Here is a 16,122-nt window from a genome sequence, read left to right on the forward strand (position 1 = left end):
TCTGGCCTACATATCAGAGCTCACAAGTGATATACAACATATCACAGGGAAAAATAAGGATACAGAGTCATAGAAAAATTCAACAGTGAAACAGGCCCTTCAGTCTAAGCCAGGGGTGTCAAATTATGGGCCCGCAGGCCGGATGCTGCATCCGCAAAGGGGTCCAATCCGGCCCGTGGGATGATTTGGGGAGAAAAGTATATTCACGACCATTTATTTGTACGGCAGCCGCTCTCTCTCCCACCGCTGTCTGTGCTGCCTGCTGTGCCAGCAGCTTGTTGTGTGTGCTTAGAAAACAATAGGTGGCAGTTAACCACCCACTGTGCATAAGCACCTACCACCCTGCACTGAAGACCACTAACGTCGTCAGACACAGTATAAACACACAGAGTACTCAGGTAAGTAACACCTGTAGCAAGGTTGAGACTGTTTGCTGCTATGGTTCAAAATGCTTTCCAAGAAAAGAAAAGTTGACATCGAAGGTCAGATATTCAACGATAATTGGAAAGATCATTTTTTCTTCTGTGAGGTCGACGGCAAACCTGTGTGTCTGATATGCTCGCAACAAGTGGCTGTGGCAAAAGAGTACAATGTCAAATGACACTATGAGACGTCACACGAAGAAAAATATGACAAATATGCAGGACGACTCAGAACACAAATGGTAAACGAGCTTGAAGCAGCCCTGAAAAAACAGCAATCAGTGTTCACCAAAAGTCGAGAGACTCATGATGGAGCTGTCAAGGCCATTGTTATTGCCAGCAAAATAGCTGCTGCATCGAAGCCATGCTCAGAGGGGATTCATCAAAGTATGCACGCTGACGGCGGCTGAGCTGGTGTGCCCTGAAAAGAGACAGGCTTTTGGTAATATCAGCTTGTCAAGAAATACTGTGGCAGAGAGAATCGGGGACCTTGCAGGAGATTTGAACAGTCAACTAAAAGACAAAGTGAAGCCATTTATTGCCTTTTCTATTGCAATTGATGAGAGCACCGACGTGACTGATGTAGCTCAATTGGGAATATTTATTTGTGGTGTTGACGAATCTTTGACCGTCACCAAGGAGTTTGTGGAGATGGTGCCCATGACAAACCCCACAATGGTGAACGATGTTCTCTCCAGCCTCGTCGAGGCCTTGGACAGACTGGGGGTTGACTGGAGTCACGCTGTCAGCGTGGCAACAGATGGCGCACCGTCCGTGGTCGGGAAAAAGGCAGGCGTTGTTGTGAAACTCAGAAAGAAATTTCAGACGGAGAATCCAAAGCAGGATTTCCGGAATTTTCATTGTATTATACACCAAGAGGTGTTATGTAGCAGGAGCCTGAAAATGGACAATGTCATAGATGTAGTAATCAAAACGGTTAATTTTATTAGAGCCAAGGGACTCAACCATCGGCAATTTGACACGCTTTTGTCCAAAAGTAATATTGGACATGGCCTACCCTACCACACTGAAGTCCGCTGGTTGAGCAGAGGGGTTGTGCACAAACGTTTTTTTCAATTACATGCGGAATTTGAATGAACGAGAAAGGGAAGCCAGTGGCAGAGTTGGATGACCCAGACTGGCTTCATGATCTTGCATTTTTGGTGGATATAACAGAGCACCTAAATGTGCTTAATGTTAACGTGCAAGGCCACAACAAACTTGTTACGGAATACTACGATAGCATTCATGCCTTTCAAATTAAATTAGGCCTGTGGGAGATGCAACCCAGCTCATTTCCCCTCTTTGCAGTCTGTGTGTGTCACTCATGGGAATAATGACAGCATGGACAGGTACAAGGACAAAATATCATGACTGAAAAGTGAGTTTCAGTATCGTTTCCAAGTCTTCACTCAGCTCCAGAAGGAATTCTCACTATTTTGCTCACCGTTTGCCGTCAACGCAGCATCAGATGTGCCAGAGGAACTCCAAATGAAACTAATTGAAATTCATTGTGAGTCAGCTTTGAAATATAAATTTGAGACTGTGGGTCTGGACTCATTCTATCAATACCTGGGACCGATGTACCCCAAGGTGACAGACTTTGCCTCAAAGATCCTTTTCATGTTCGGGGCAACACATCTCTGTGAACATGCGTTCTCCATAATGAACATTAACAAATCCAAACTGCGCTCGCAGCTGACACCCAGATATCTAAGTGGCATTATGGAAATCACAACTGCCCAGAAACTGGTCCCTGATGTTGACAGGCTGTTTAAAGCCAAGAAATGTCAGGTGTCTGGAATCAGCAAGTGAAAAATGAGTGACACTGTTGGATGCACTGCGACATGTAAGCAAAATGCATTAAGAAATATTGAGTGTCATAATATTGTGATTTGTTCATTTTCTGACTTCTATTATCGTAAATATGATCACTTCAATAAAAATTAGAGGCTAACAGTGTTCATTGTCTGAGTTTGATTGCTGGAAGCAGGTTAATAAAAATTAGGTGCAGTTGTGTAGCCTACATTTACAATTTGTTTCGTTAGGTCTACATTTGTGTCTGCTAATGTTCGACTTCAAATGGTTTATTAATAGAAAGAGGGTGGCTCCCAAAACAATCTTAGCCAAAATAGCATCGTTTTTTCTCTCTCTCATCACAACTTTCTTGTAGCCTACGACTGTAAGTTAATACTAATTATAAAAGTAATGCTTGCTAGGCAATGTTCTTCATAAGAAACAAAATTCGTAAAGTGAAACACTTTGTAGTCATAGCAGAGACTGAGACACATGAGAGCAGGTCGAAAAAAACGAAGGCAACGAAAGCTGTAGGAACACGCGTGTGCACAACTGATCCGGCCTGCATGAAGTCGCATTTTGCGCGATCCGGCCCGTGACCTAAAATGAGTTTGACACCCCTAGTCTAAGCGGAATCATTTAAACTGCTTATTCCCATCGAACCGCACCCAGACCATAGCTCTCCAAACCCCTACCATCCATGTACCTACCAAAAATTCACCACTTGATATTTACATCTTTCCTGTATGTAGGTGACCAAAACTATACCCAGTACTCCAGATTAGGCCTTACCAATGTGTTATACAACTTCAGCATAACTTTAGAAACATAGAAAACCTACAGCACAATACAGGCCCTTCGGCCCACAAAGCTGTGCCGAACATGCCCCTACCTTAGAACTACCTAGGCGTTACCATACCCCTCTATATTTCTAAGCTCCATGTAGCCATCCAGGAGTCTCTTAAAAGAACCTACCGTATCCGCCTCCACCACCATCGCCAGCAGCCCATTCCACGCACTCACCACTCTCTGCATAAAAATCTTACCCCTGCCATCTCCTCTGTACCTACTTCCAAGCACCTGAAAACTATGCCCTCTCATGTTAGCCATTTCAGCTCTGAGTATCCACGCAATCAATGCCTCTCATTATCTTGGAACTTTCTATCTCCTGTATTCAATAATTTGAGTTATGAAGGCCAATGTGCCAAAAGCTTTCTTTATGACTCTACCTGAGCCACCACATTCAATGAATTATGGACCTGTATTCCCTTTGTTCTACCACACTGCTCAGCGCTCTACGTTTCGCTGTGTAAGACCTACCCTGGTTGTCCTACTGAACACCTCACACTTATCTACATTAATTTCCATCTGCCATTTTGCAGCCAATATTTTCAGCTGGTTCAGATCCTGCTGCAAGTTCTAAAGTCTTTCTCAATGTCCATAACACTCCCAATCTTAGTGTCATCCACAAATTTGCTGATCCAGTTAACCACATTATCATCCAGATCATTTATATAGTTGACAAACAACAAGGGACCCAGCACCAATCCCTGAGGTACTCCACTAGTCACAGACCTCCAATCAGAGAGGCAACCATCTACCACTCGCTAGCTTCTCCCACAAACCCAATATCTAATCCAATTTGCTTCCACATCTTGAATGCCAAATGACTGAACCTTCTTTACCAAGCTCTCATGCGAGACCTTGTCAAATTCCTTGTTAAAGTCAATGTAGACAACTTCCATTGCCTTGCTTTCATCAACCTTTCCTTGTAACTTACTTGAAAAATTCTATAAGATTTGTTATACATGACCTATCATGCACGAAGGCATGCTGACTATCCTTAATCAGTCCCTGTTTATCCAATTGCTCCTGTATCTGGTCCCTTAGTATATCTTCCAATTACTTTTCCACAGCTGATGTCAGGCTCATTGACCTATAATTTTCTGACTTATTTTTAGAGCCTTTCTTAAACAACATTAGCTATCCCCAATCCTCCAGTATCTCAGCTGTCACAAAGAATGATTTAAGGATCTCTGCTAGGGCCCCAGCAATTTCTGCACTTGCCTTCCACAGGGTCCAAGGAAACACTTGGTCAGACCCTGGGGATTTCTCCACCCTAATATGCCTTAAGACAGCAAATACCTCCTTCTCTGTAGTCTGCATAGAGTCCATGACACTGCTGTTGTTGTCCCACTTCTATAGACTCTGTGTCCATCTCCTGTGTAAATGCAGATGCAAAAATTTAATTTAAGATCTCCCCCGTATCTTTTGGCTCTACACATAGGTTACCATTCTGATCTTCCAGAGGACCAAATTGTCCCTTGCAATCCTTTTGCTCTTAAAATGTCTATAGAATCCCTTACGAGTCTGCTGTTTTTCTGGTATGAGCTACAGAAAACTGCTCGTCAACAATATTGGGACACAATGTAGAATGGCCTGGAGTGTTGGCATGGTTTTAAGCACAAAGGAGCACTGGGTTCAGTAAGCATTCTTGAGTCTGGGCATCAGGTGCAATGGAAATTTTCATGGAGGCTCAATAACCAGAGTAGCTGTTAACATCCTGCTTCTCTACCATTACACTAAATACCTTTACATTGAATTTCAAGCTTTGCATCTCCACATTCTGCTAATTCTATCATCTTGTGCAGTCCTGATTTTAATCCTTGATTGATACTTCTGACCCCCTAGACCGAATGACCTTCCTAAAACTCTCATTTTACCTGTCCTCTCCTTTGGATCCTTACAACTCCAGCAAAAGTTTATCAATTGTGACAACAATTATTTGCTTGGTTTGATGTCCAACTTGCCTGTAGTTTGCTCCTGTTAAGTTAATGTTAGAAGTGTAATATAAATGTAAGTAAATATTATTGTGCATATTAACCCCTGACAATTGTTATTGGCAAAGTGAGTAGCTCCATTCTTGTAACTGTTCTCTTTGATTGTTTTAATACACACTTATTAACTTTGTTTAAACCAAAGAACGTTGAAGTGGCACAGAATGCAACAGTGAATAAAGATGACTGACGGATGTAAAACATCAGCTGAATTTTTAACTAGTTTGAAGGCACACCAAGATTATTCCATCTATTTATTAAAACTGTAAATATAACTAGGTTTATTCTACAACTGCTATCATTCTACAAATAACAAGTAGTCAGGATTAAGTAAAGATCAGAACTGCATTGCCTTTCACTTTGAAATGTAATGCAGATAATATTAAATGGGTATCTCTGATAGCAAAAACTGACAATGTACAAAGAAAATTTTATTTTCAAATTGCTCTTCAAAATTTTTATCTAGTCTAACTTATTTGCCTTTCCTGCAGCTCCCCATGAGATGTGTAAAGATGACTACATTCTGACAATAACCTGGAAAAGGACAGCAGCTGGAGAACTTGTTTATAACAAATGCCCTCCTAATGCTACAGGTAATAAACTGAAAATATTACATTTCCAAATGGAAATGGTTCAAAAAGTTCTTAAACCAGTTACATTATTTTGGTTCAGAAGATACAGATGTTTTGGTAAAGTGAGAAAGAAGCTGGCAGATTCAGGTTAGCTATCTTTAAGTGTTGTAAAATAAAAATCAAGGTTTGTTAGTTGATGGATTGAAGTGAGAGTTATAATCGGAAGTTTTGTTTTAACTGTTCATTAAGTTTAAACATGCTCTTGAATTGTTTCCTCCTCTGCCTCAGAAACCTGCTTTGTGATACATTGCATCAGATAGAGTTTTGAACTTTGACTGTCAGAAATTAGTTTATTGCAAAGAAAACTGGAACAATTTACTCTGGAAAATAAAATTCAGAAGAAAAAGTACAGCAACTTTTCATATTCTTAATTTCCCCTGGCAGTGGATTACAGGCACCACCACTCTCACATGAAATAGATGTCCTCTGGTATTGGCCATACGCCATTGAGAAAAAAAAGGTGGTGGCAGTCCATTCTATTTATGCCCCTCATAATCTTATACGCCTCTGTCAAGTTGCCTCTCATCCTCCATCACTCCGAAGACAAAAGCCCAAGCTCTCTGAGCCTTTTCTCATGAAGACACATTCTCGAGTTCAGGCGTTATCCTGGTAATTATCTCCTTGTACCCCCTTGGACTCTGTAGAAATCTTATATATCCTTCCTATGAGGCGACCAGAATCGAACACAATACTCAGAGTATGGTCTAATCAGAGTTTTATGGAGCTGCAAGATTACTTCACCACTCAATCCCAGAACTAATGATACGCTCTATCAACTAACACCTGTGGACAAATCAATTCTGAACCCATGCACCCAAGTTTCCATTGATCCTATACCTCATAACTTCTGGATGAGCTTACCACAGGGAGCCATTGATAAATCACTCACATTTTTTCCATGAATATAAGAGATGCTCTAATATTTAGTTATCTCTCACAGTTAGGCTTTTTTTGCAGTATAGTTCAAAGTAAATCTATTATCAGGTATGTATATATCACCATATACAATAAAAAAGCAAATAATAATAATAAATAAAAAAGTAATGGCTGGGATGGTGCTGGATCCAGAGGCTGGTGGGGTGGTAGGTGAGGACAAGGGGAACTCTGTCTCTGTTGTGGTGGCGGGAGGATGAGGTGAAAGCCGAAGTGTGGGAGATGGAGGAGATGGGGTGAGGGCATCATTGATGACAGTAGAAGGGAAACCACGATCCTTAAAGAAAGAGGACATTTGAGATGTCCTGGAATGGAAAACCTCATCCTCGGAGCAGATGCAGCGGAGACAGAGGAACTGGGAATAGGGAATGGCATTTTTGCATGTGGCGGGGTGGGAACAGGTATAGTCGAGGTAGGGATGAGAGCTAATGGGCTTGTAGAAGATGTCAGTGGACAGTCTGTCTCCAGAGGTGGAGAACGAGAGATTGAGAAAGGGGAGAGAAGTGTCTGAGATAGACCAAGTGAATTTGAGGGCTGGGTGGAAGTCAGAAGTAAAGTCGATGAAATTGACAAACTCAGCATGGGTGCAGGAAGCAGCACCAATGTAGTCGTCAATGTACTGAAGGAAAAGTTGGGGAGCAGTACCAGAATAGGTTTGGAGCACAGACTGTTTCACATAACCAACGAAGAGGCAGGCATAGCTAGGGTCCTCACCTACCACCCCACCAGCCTCCGGATCCAGCACATTATCCTCCGCAACTTCCGCCACCTTCAACAGGACCCCACCACTAAGCACATCTTTCCCTCTCCACCCCTCTCCGCTTTCTGCAGGGATCAGTCCCTCTGCGACTCCCTGGTCCACATGACCCTCCCCACAGATCTCCCACCCGGCACTTATCCCTGTAAGTGCAAGTGCTACACCTGCCACCATTCAGGGCCCGAAACAGTCCTTCCAAGTGAGGCAACACTTCACTTGTGAGTCTGTTGGGGTCATCTATTGCATTCGGTGCTCCCGGTGCGGCCTCCTCTACATTGGTGAAACCCGACGCAGATTGGGGGACTGCTTCGTCGAGCACCTCCACTCCATCCGCCACAACAGACAGGATCTCCCAGTAGTCACCCACTTCACCCACAGAGAGGATTTGAGGAAAGAGAAGCAGAATAAACAGTGTAAAGACAGTAAGGTAGAAGGGCTGAAATGTGTGTATCTCAATGCAAGAAGCATCAGGAACAAAGCTGATGAACTGAGAGCTTGGATACATACATGCAATTATGATGTAGTGGCCATTACAGAGACTTGGCTGGCACCAGGGCAGGAATGGATTCTCAATATTCCTGGATTTCAGTGCTTTAAACGGGATAGAGAGGGCGGAAAAAGGGGAGGAGGGGTGGCATTACTGCTCAGGGATACTATTACAGCTACAGGAAGGGTGGGTAATGTAGCAGGATCCTCTTTTGAGTCAATATGGGTGGAAGTCAGGAACAGGAAGGGAGCAGTTACTCTACTGGGGGTATTCTATAAGCCCCCTGGTAGCAGCAGAGATACAGAGGAGCAGATTGGGAGGCAGATTTTGGAAAGGTGCAAAAATAACAGGGTTGTTATCATGGGTGACTTTAACTTCCCTAATATAGATTCGCACCTGACTAGTTCCAAGGGTTTAGATGAGGCAGAATTTGTTAAAGAGTGTCCAGGATGGATTCCTGTCACAGTATGCGGACAGGCCGAACAGGGGGAATGCCATACTAGATCTAGTACTAGGTAATGAACCGGGTCAGGTCACAGGTTTCTCAGTGGGTGAGCATCTGGGGGACAGTGACCACCGCTCCCTGACCTTTAGCATTATCATGGAAAAGGATAGAATCAGAGAGGACAGGAAAATTTTTAATTGGGGAAAGGCAAATTATGAGGCTATAAGGCTAGAACTTGTGGGTGTGAATTGGGATGATTTTTTTTGCAGGGAAATGTACTATGGACATGTGGTCGATGTTTAGAGATCTCTTGCGGGATGTAAGGGATAAACTTGTCCCAGTGAGGAAGATAAGGAATGGTAGGCTGAAGGAACCATGGGTGACAAGTGAGATGGAAAATCTAGTCAGGTGGGAGAAGGCAGCATACATGAGGTTTAGGAAGCAAGGATCAGATGGGTCTATTGAGGAATATAGGGAAGCAAGGGTCTATTGAGGAATATAGGGAAGCAAGAAAGGACCTTAAGAAGGGGCTGAGAAGAGCAAGAAGGGGGCATGAGAAGGCCTTGGCGAGTAGGGTAAAGGAAAACCCCAAGGCATTCTTCAATTATGTGAAGAAAAAAAGGATGACAGAAGTGAAGGTAGGACCGATTAGAGATAAAGGTGGGAAGATGTGCCTGGAGGCTGTGGAAGTGAGCGAGGTGCTCAATGACTACTTCTCTTCGGTATTCACCAATGAGAGGGAACTTGATGACGGTGAGGACAATATGAGTGAGGTTGATGTTCTGGAGCATGTTGATATTAAGGGAGAGGAGGTGTTGGAGTTGTTAAAATACATTAGGACAGATAAGTCCCCGGGGCCTGAAGGAATATTCCCCAGGCTGCTCCACGAGGCGAGAGAAGAGATTGCTGAGCCTCTGGCTAGGATCTTTATCTCCTCGTTGTCCACGGGAATGGTACCAGAGGATTGGAGGGAGGCGAATGTTGTTCCCTTGTTCGAAAAAGGTAGTAGGGATAGTCTGGGTAATTATAGACCAGTGAGCCTTACGTCTGTGGTGGGAAAGCTGTTGGAAAAGATTCTTAGAGATAAGATCTATAGGCATTTAGAGAATCATGGTCTGATCAGGGACAGTCAGCATGGCTTTGTGAGGGGCAGATCATGTCTAACAAGCCTGATAGAGTTCCTTGAGGAAGTGACCAGGCATATAGATGAGGGTAGTGCAGTGGATGTGATCTATATGGATTTTAGTAAGGCATTTGACAAGGTTCCACAAGGTAGGCTTATTCAGAAAGTTAGAAGGCATGGGATCCAGGGAAGTTTGGCCATGTGGATTCAGAATTGGCTTGCCTGCAGAAGGCAGAGGGTGGTGGTGGAGGGAGTACATTCAGATTGGAGGATTGTGACTAGTGGTGTCCCACAAGGATCTGTTTTGAGATCTCTACTTTTCATGATTTTTATTGACGACCTGGATGTGGGGGTAGAAGGGTGGGTTGGCAAGTTTGCTGACGACACAAAGGTTGGTGGTGTTGTAGATAGTGTAGAGGATTGTCAAAGATTGCAGAGAGACATTGATAGAATGCAGAAGTGGGCTGAGAAGTGGCAGATGGAGTTCAACCCGGAGAAGTGTGAGGTGGTACACTTTGGAAGGACAAACTCCAGGGCAGAGTACAAAGTAAATGGCAGGATACTTGGTAGTGTGGAGCAGCAGAGGGATCTCGGGGTACATGTCCACAGATCCGTGAAAGTTGCCTCACAGGTGGATAGGGTAGTTAAGAAAGCTTATTGGGTGTTGGCTTTCATAAGTCAAGGGATAGAGTTTAAGAGTCACGATGTAATGATGCAGCTCTATAAAACTCTGGTTAAGCCACACTTGGAGTACTGTGTCCAGTTCTGGTCCTCACTATAGGAAGAATGTGGAAGCATTGGAAAGGGTACAGAGGAGATTTACCAGGATGCTGCCTGGTTTAGAAAGTATGCATTATGATCAGAGATTAAGGGAGCTAGAGCTTTACTCTTTGGAGAGAAGGAGGATGAGAGGAGACATGATAGAGGTGTACAAGATAATAAGAGGAATAGATAGAGTGCATAGCCAGCGCCTCTTCCCCAGGGCACCACTGCTCAGTACAAGAGGACATGGCTTTAAGGTAAGGGGTGGGAAGTTCAAGTGCGATATTAGAGGAAGGTTTTTTACTCAGAGAGTGGTTGGTGCGTGGAATGCACTGCCTGAGTCAGTGGTGGAGGCAGATACACTGGTGAAGTTTAAGAGACTACTAGACGGGTATATGGAGGAATCTAAGGAGGGGGCTTATATGGGAGGCAGGGTTTGAGGGTCGGCACAATATTGTGAGCCGAAGGGCCTGTACTGTGCTGTACTATTCTATGTTCTATGTTCAGCTCTGCTTCCCACTCCCATTCAGATATGTCCATACATGGCCTCCCCTACTGCCATGATGAGGCTAAACTCAGGTTGGAGGAGCAACACCTCATATACCGTCTAGGTAGTCTCCAGCCCCTTGGTATGAACATAGAATTCTCCAACTTCCAGTAATTCCCTCCCCCTCCCTTCCCCTATCCCTATGTCACTCTGCCCCCTCCCCCAGCTGCCAACTACCTCCCTTATGGTTCCTCCTCCTTCTACTACCCATTGTGTTTTCCCCTATTCTTTCTTCACCTTTCCCGCCTATCACCTCCCTGCCTCCCTTCCCCAACCCCTCTATCTTTCCCCTTACTGGTTTTTCACCTGGAACCTACCAGCCTTCTCCTTCCCACCCTCCCCCCAACTTCTTTATAGGGCCTCTGCCCCTTCCCTCTACAGTCCTGACGAACGGTTCAGGCCCGAAACGTCGACCAACTTTTCCACGGATGCTGCCCGAGCTGCTGAGTTCCTCCAGCATGTTGTGCGTGTTACCGGGTTTCAGATGGTGTTTCTGTCTTTGCAGCAGAATTATTAGCAATCCTCTGGGCCTTATGGTGGATAGAAGACTCTCGACCATGTCGAGTTATCATCTGTTCGGATTCTGCTGCTGCCATAGAGTCTATAAAAGGGAGTAAATCAAAAGTTCATCCTGACATAGTTGTTGAGATTCTCTTAGTGTTGTTTAGAGTAGGGAAGATGGGTTGTGCAGTTAGATTTTCATGGATACCTGGGCATGCTGGGATGGAGGGAAATGAAATTGTGGATGGCATTGCAAAGTCTTCCTTACAGAGCAGGCAAGTAGAAATTAGAGTTCCCCTAGGCAGAGCAGAACTGGGAAGTAGGATTAAAAAAGGTATAGAGAAGAAGTGGCAGGAGGATTAGAAAAATGAATTAAGGCATTATTTTTCTGGTCACCCACTAGTTAAAAAGGTCTCAGACTGTTGCCTTTTAAGTTGTAGAGTTATGGTGAAATTTACAAGACTTAGGTTGGGACATTGTGGGCTAAACTATTATTTGAAGATAATAGGAAAACATCCTACTGGATTATGTGACTGTGGTAGTCCAGAGACAGTCCAGTGTGTTTTGCTGAGCTGTAATCGATACAAGATTGAAAGAAGCATGTTGTTCAAGAGGCTATCTGGTTTAAATTTATTTTGGTTTTCTATTAAATCTTTGTATGGCCATCAAGAGAATCAACATCTGATTGAAGAGTCTATCATTCAGTTTATACGTGAGACTAGGTTGTATTTGAGAATTTGAATTCCTTGAAGTTCTATAATTAATTATACATCCTGCGGAGGGCTGTAATATGCCTAGATGCGTCTAAACAGCCGGAAGTTGAAGAAAAAGAAGAAGAAGGGATTCAGTTGTTGTTCAGACCAAGCATCAGAATGGGGAAGAAATGTGACCTAAGTGATTTTGACCATGGAATAATTGTTGTGCCAGATAGGGTGAGGACCTCAGAAACCACTGATCTCCTGGGATTTTCACGCACAACAGTCTCAAAAATATATTGATAATGGTGAGAAAAACAAAAAACGTCCAGTGATTGGAGGCTTTGTGAGTGAAAGCACCTTGTTAATGAGAGAGGTTAAAGGAGGCTTCCACAGACATTAGCACAGGTGCACCACAAGTCTGTGTGCTTATCCTCTTGCTCTACCTGCTTAATACTTATGACTCAAACAACAGGAATTCTGCAGATGCTGGAAATTCAAGCAACACACATCAAAGTTGCTGGTGAACGCAGCAGGCCAAGCAGCATCTGTAGGAAGAGGTGCAGTCGACGTTTCAGGCCGAGACCCTTCGGGCCTGAGATGTCGACTGCACCTCTTCCTACAGATGCTGCTTGGCCTGCTGCATTCACCAGCAACTTTGATGTGTGTTGCTAATACTTATGACTGTGAGGTTGACTACAGCTCACAAGAATGTTGCTGGGTCTGGAGGACCTGAGTTATAAGGAAAGAATGAGTAGGTTAGGACTGTACTCTTTATTTGGTATACAAAATTATGATGGGTTTAGATAGGGTAAATGCAAACAGGCTTTTTCCACTGAGGTTGGAAGGAACTACAACCAGAGGTCATGGGTTTAGGGTGAAAGCTGAGAAGTTTAAGGGGAACATGAGTGGAAACTTCTTCACTCAGAGGGTTATTAGAGTGTGGAATGAGCTGCCAGCACAAATGGTGCATGAAAGGTCCACTTCAACATTTAAGAGCCATTTGCATAGGTACAGGGATAGTAGGGATGTTGAAGGCTAAGGTCCTAATGCAAGTCAGTGGGTCTAGACCGTTTTAAATGGTTTTGGCATAGACTAGATAGGCTAAAAGGCCTGTTTCTGTTCTCTCTCTTCCCATCTTCTTCCCTCTCCCTTCTCCCTCTGTCTCTTCCACCTTCTGTCTCATCCCCACTCCCCCACTCCCTCCCTCTCACTCTCACCCTTGTACACCCTCTCTCACTATATTTAAGTTTGCTGATGATTGCTGTTGGCCGAGTCAAAGGTGGTCATGAATCAACATATAGGAGAAAGATTGAAAACCTGGCTGAATGCTGAATCACAACAGTCTTTCACTCAATGTCAACAAAAACAAAGAGCTGATTATTGACCACAGTAGCAGGAAATTGGAGGCCCATGAGCCAGTCCTCATCAGAGGATCAGAGGTAATTTAAGTCCCTCAGCATTATCATTTCGAAGGATTTGTTCTGGGTCCTGAGTCCAGCACACAAGTGTGATTTCAAACGCACAGTAACGATTCTACTTTCTTGGAAGTTTGTTGAGATTTGGCATGTCATCTACATCATCGACAAACTTCTGTAGATGCATGGTGGAGGGTATACTAACTGGTTGTATCATGGCCTAGAATAGAAACACCAAATTCTTTGAAAGGAAAAGCTTATAAAAGGTAGTTGATACAGCATAGTTCATCATAGCTATAACCCTCCTGATCATTGAGCATATCTACAAGGAGTACTGTTCCAGGAAAGCAGTAGTCATCATTAAGGATCCCGATCCCCACTGTCAAGGTCATGGTCTCTTCTCACTGCTGCCATTAGGAAGGAAGTAGCCTCAGGTCCTACACCACAGGTTCAGGAGCAGTTATTACCCCTCAACCATCAGGCTCTTGAACCAGATTCGATGACTTCACTCAATACCCAACACTGAAATGATTCCACAACCCATAGTCTTTCAAGGACTCTGCTGCTCATGTTTTCAATATTATTTATTATTATTATTATTTTGTTTTATTTTTCTATTGTGCATTTTGCTATCTTTTGCACATTGGCTGCTTCTCCATCTTTGTGTGTAGCTTCTATTGTGTCTCCTTGTATCTACCCACAAGAAAATGAATCTCAGGGTAATAAATTGTGACATCTACAGTATGTATTTTGATAATACATTTATTTTGAACTTTTGAACTTTGAGAATGTCCAGACTGCTTCATGCTGACAGGCAGGTGACAGTAGCTCAAATAACCACGCATTAGTAGTGTGTGGAAGAGCATCTCCAAATGCACAACATTTCAAACCTTGAAGTGGATGGGCTGCAGCAGCAGAAGACCATGAGCACTTTATCAGATGCAGGATGTACCTAACGTCCTGTAATATTGTACCCCCCTATCAGCCACCAAGATCCAAAGCTTGCTCTACTTTCATCTGGAGGAAAAATTAAGTTTAGTTATGGAAATATAGAGTTTAGCATGATATTTCATTTAAAATCAAATCAGAATAATTTAAATTTAGATGTGGCATACTGTAGACTGACAATATTTAATGCCCTCACCATACAGCAACAAATGCTAAATCCTGCCTTTTTCGAACAGGGACAGTGATCTGTTGTTTACCTCTATGATCATATTCTCTGTGGTTACCAACTGCTGTTTATAGGGCTCTCTTTTCTTCATTTTCTCCATGATGAGTCATCGATAGCTTGTGCTAGAGGGCTATTTAGTGCACCCGAGAATTAGGCAAACGTATCATGACTGTTACTGGCAAAGCTTTGAGAATATTTGTGGAGAATATTGTGAGCTGAAGGAGGTGTCATTTCATTGTATCAGAATTATGGTGAGTGGCAAGGCCAGATGGTGAAAAAGAAGCAATGAAAAAGGAAATACAAAGCCAAAACTTCTCTCACTCTACCTGCATAATGACCTTTGACATTCCCCAAGGACCTAACTTTGGGCACTTCCCATTTCTCATTTGCCACCTGGAATCATGGCACTAGTTTTCACATGGACACTATGATATCCATTTTTATCACTACTTCTCCTGATCACACTATCATGAATTTGTCCAACAGTCAACAGTGTGTGAACAAATTTTCCTCCAATTATATACCAAAAGGCTAAATGTCATCTTTAGTTCCTGCTGTAAACTCATTTCCCTAAAAGCCAATGAGTAACGTTTTCTTTCTTCCTGACAACTAAGCATGCAACTCTTACTGTTTGTCACACGCATGAATGATTTGCATGTGAATGGAGGAGATATGATCAGTAAGATGGCAGATGAAGATTGATGAAGTTGTCAACTGAACAAAGGAAACCTTGGAAATGAGACTAGACAGGGAATGTGATCTCAGGAAGGGTGCTTAATCAATTATAAGTAAGGTGAGGAAGTTTTCTCTGAGTGTTTTGAATTCTTTAAGCCCAGAGAGTTCCAAATGCTGTCAAATAAATATATTTACAGCTTACTCTATAGCACAATGAAACTTTTTTTTTGATGTAGCAGGAAAATTAAATTGGAGTCAAAAATTCTGTTGAACGTCAAGGTTGGTTCAAGGGACCAGATGACCTGCTTCTATTTCATCTGTTAAAGCATTATACAATATTCATGCACTTTGGTAGTAGAAATAAATGTGTGGACTATTTTCTAAATGGGGAGAAAATCCAGGAATCTGAGATGCAGAGGGACTTGGGAGTCCTTGTGCAGAACACCCTGAAGGTTAACCGGCAGGTGAGAAAGACAAATGCCATGTTAGCATTCATTTCAAGAGGCCTAGATTACAACAGCAAGGATATGATGCTAAGACTTTATAAGGCACTGGTAATCCTTGAGTATTGTGAACAGTGTTGGGGCCCCTCATCTTAGCAAAGATGTGTTGGCATTGGAGAGGGTCCAGAGGAGGTTCACAAGGATGATTCCAGGAATGAAAGGGTTATCATACAAGGAACATTTGATGGTTCTGCGTCTGTTCTCGCTGGAATTCAGAAGGAGGAGGGGGGATCTCATTGAAACTTTTTGAATGTTGAAAGACCTAGACGGAGTAGACGTGAAAAGGATGTTTCCCATGGTGGGAGAGTCTAGGACAAAAGGGAACAGCCTCAGGATAGAGGGGTACTCTTTCAAAACAGATGCAGAGAAATTTCTTTAACCAAAGGGTGGTGAATTTGTGGGGTTTGTTGCCAC

At 43.2% G+C, this 16,122-nt stretch overlaps 1 protein-coding gene across 1 annotated transcript in view; it reads left to right on the plus strand.

The window, feature by feature from the left end:
* Window positions 1-16,122, plus strand: part of LOC140190525 (adhesion G protein-coupled receptor B2-like) — a 1,142,782-nt gene that overhangs the window by 351,418 nt on the left and 775,242 nt on the right. Inside the window, exon 7 of the mRNA XM_072247176.1 lies at window positions 5,548-5,649. Coding sequence (XP_072103277.1) covers window positions 5,548-5,649 — 102 coding nt within the window. The remainder of the gene's footprint in view (window positions 1-5,547; window positions 5,650-16,122) is intronic.

Source organism: Mobula birostris, chromosome 30 (genome assembly GCF_030028105.1).
Source record: "Mobula birostris isolate sMobBir1 chromosome 30, sMobBir1.hap1, whole genome shotgun sequence".
Classification (NCBI taxonomy): domain Eukaryota; kingdom Metazoa; phylum Chordata; class Chondrichthyes; order Myliobatiformes; family Myliobatidae; genus Mobula; species Mobula birostris.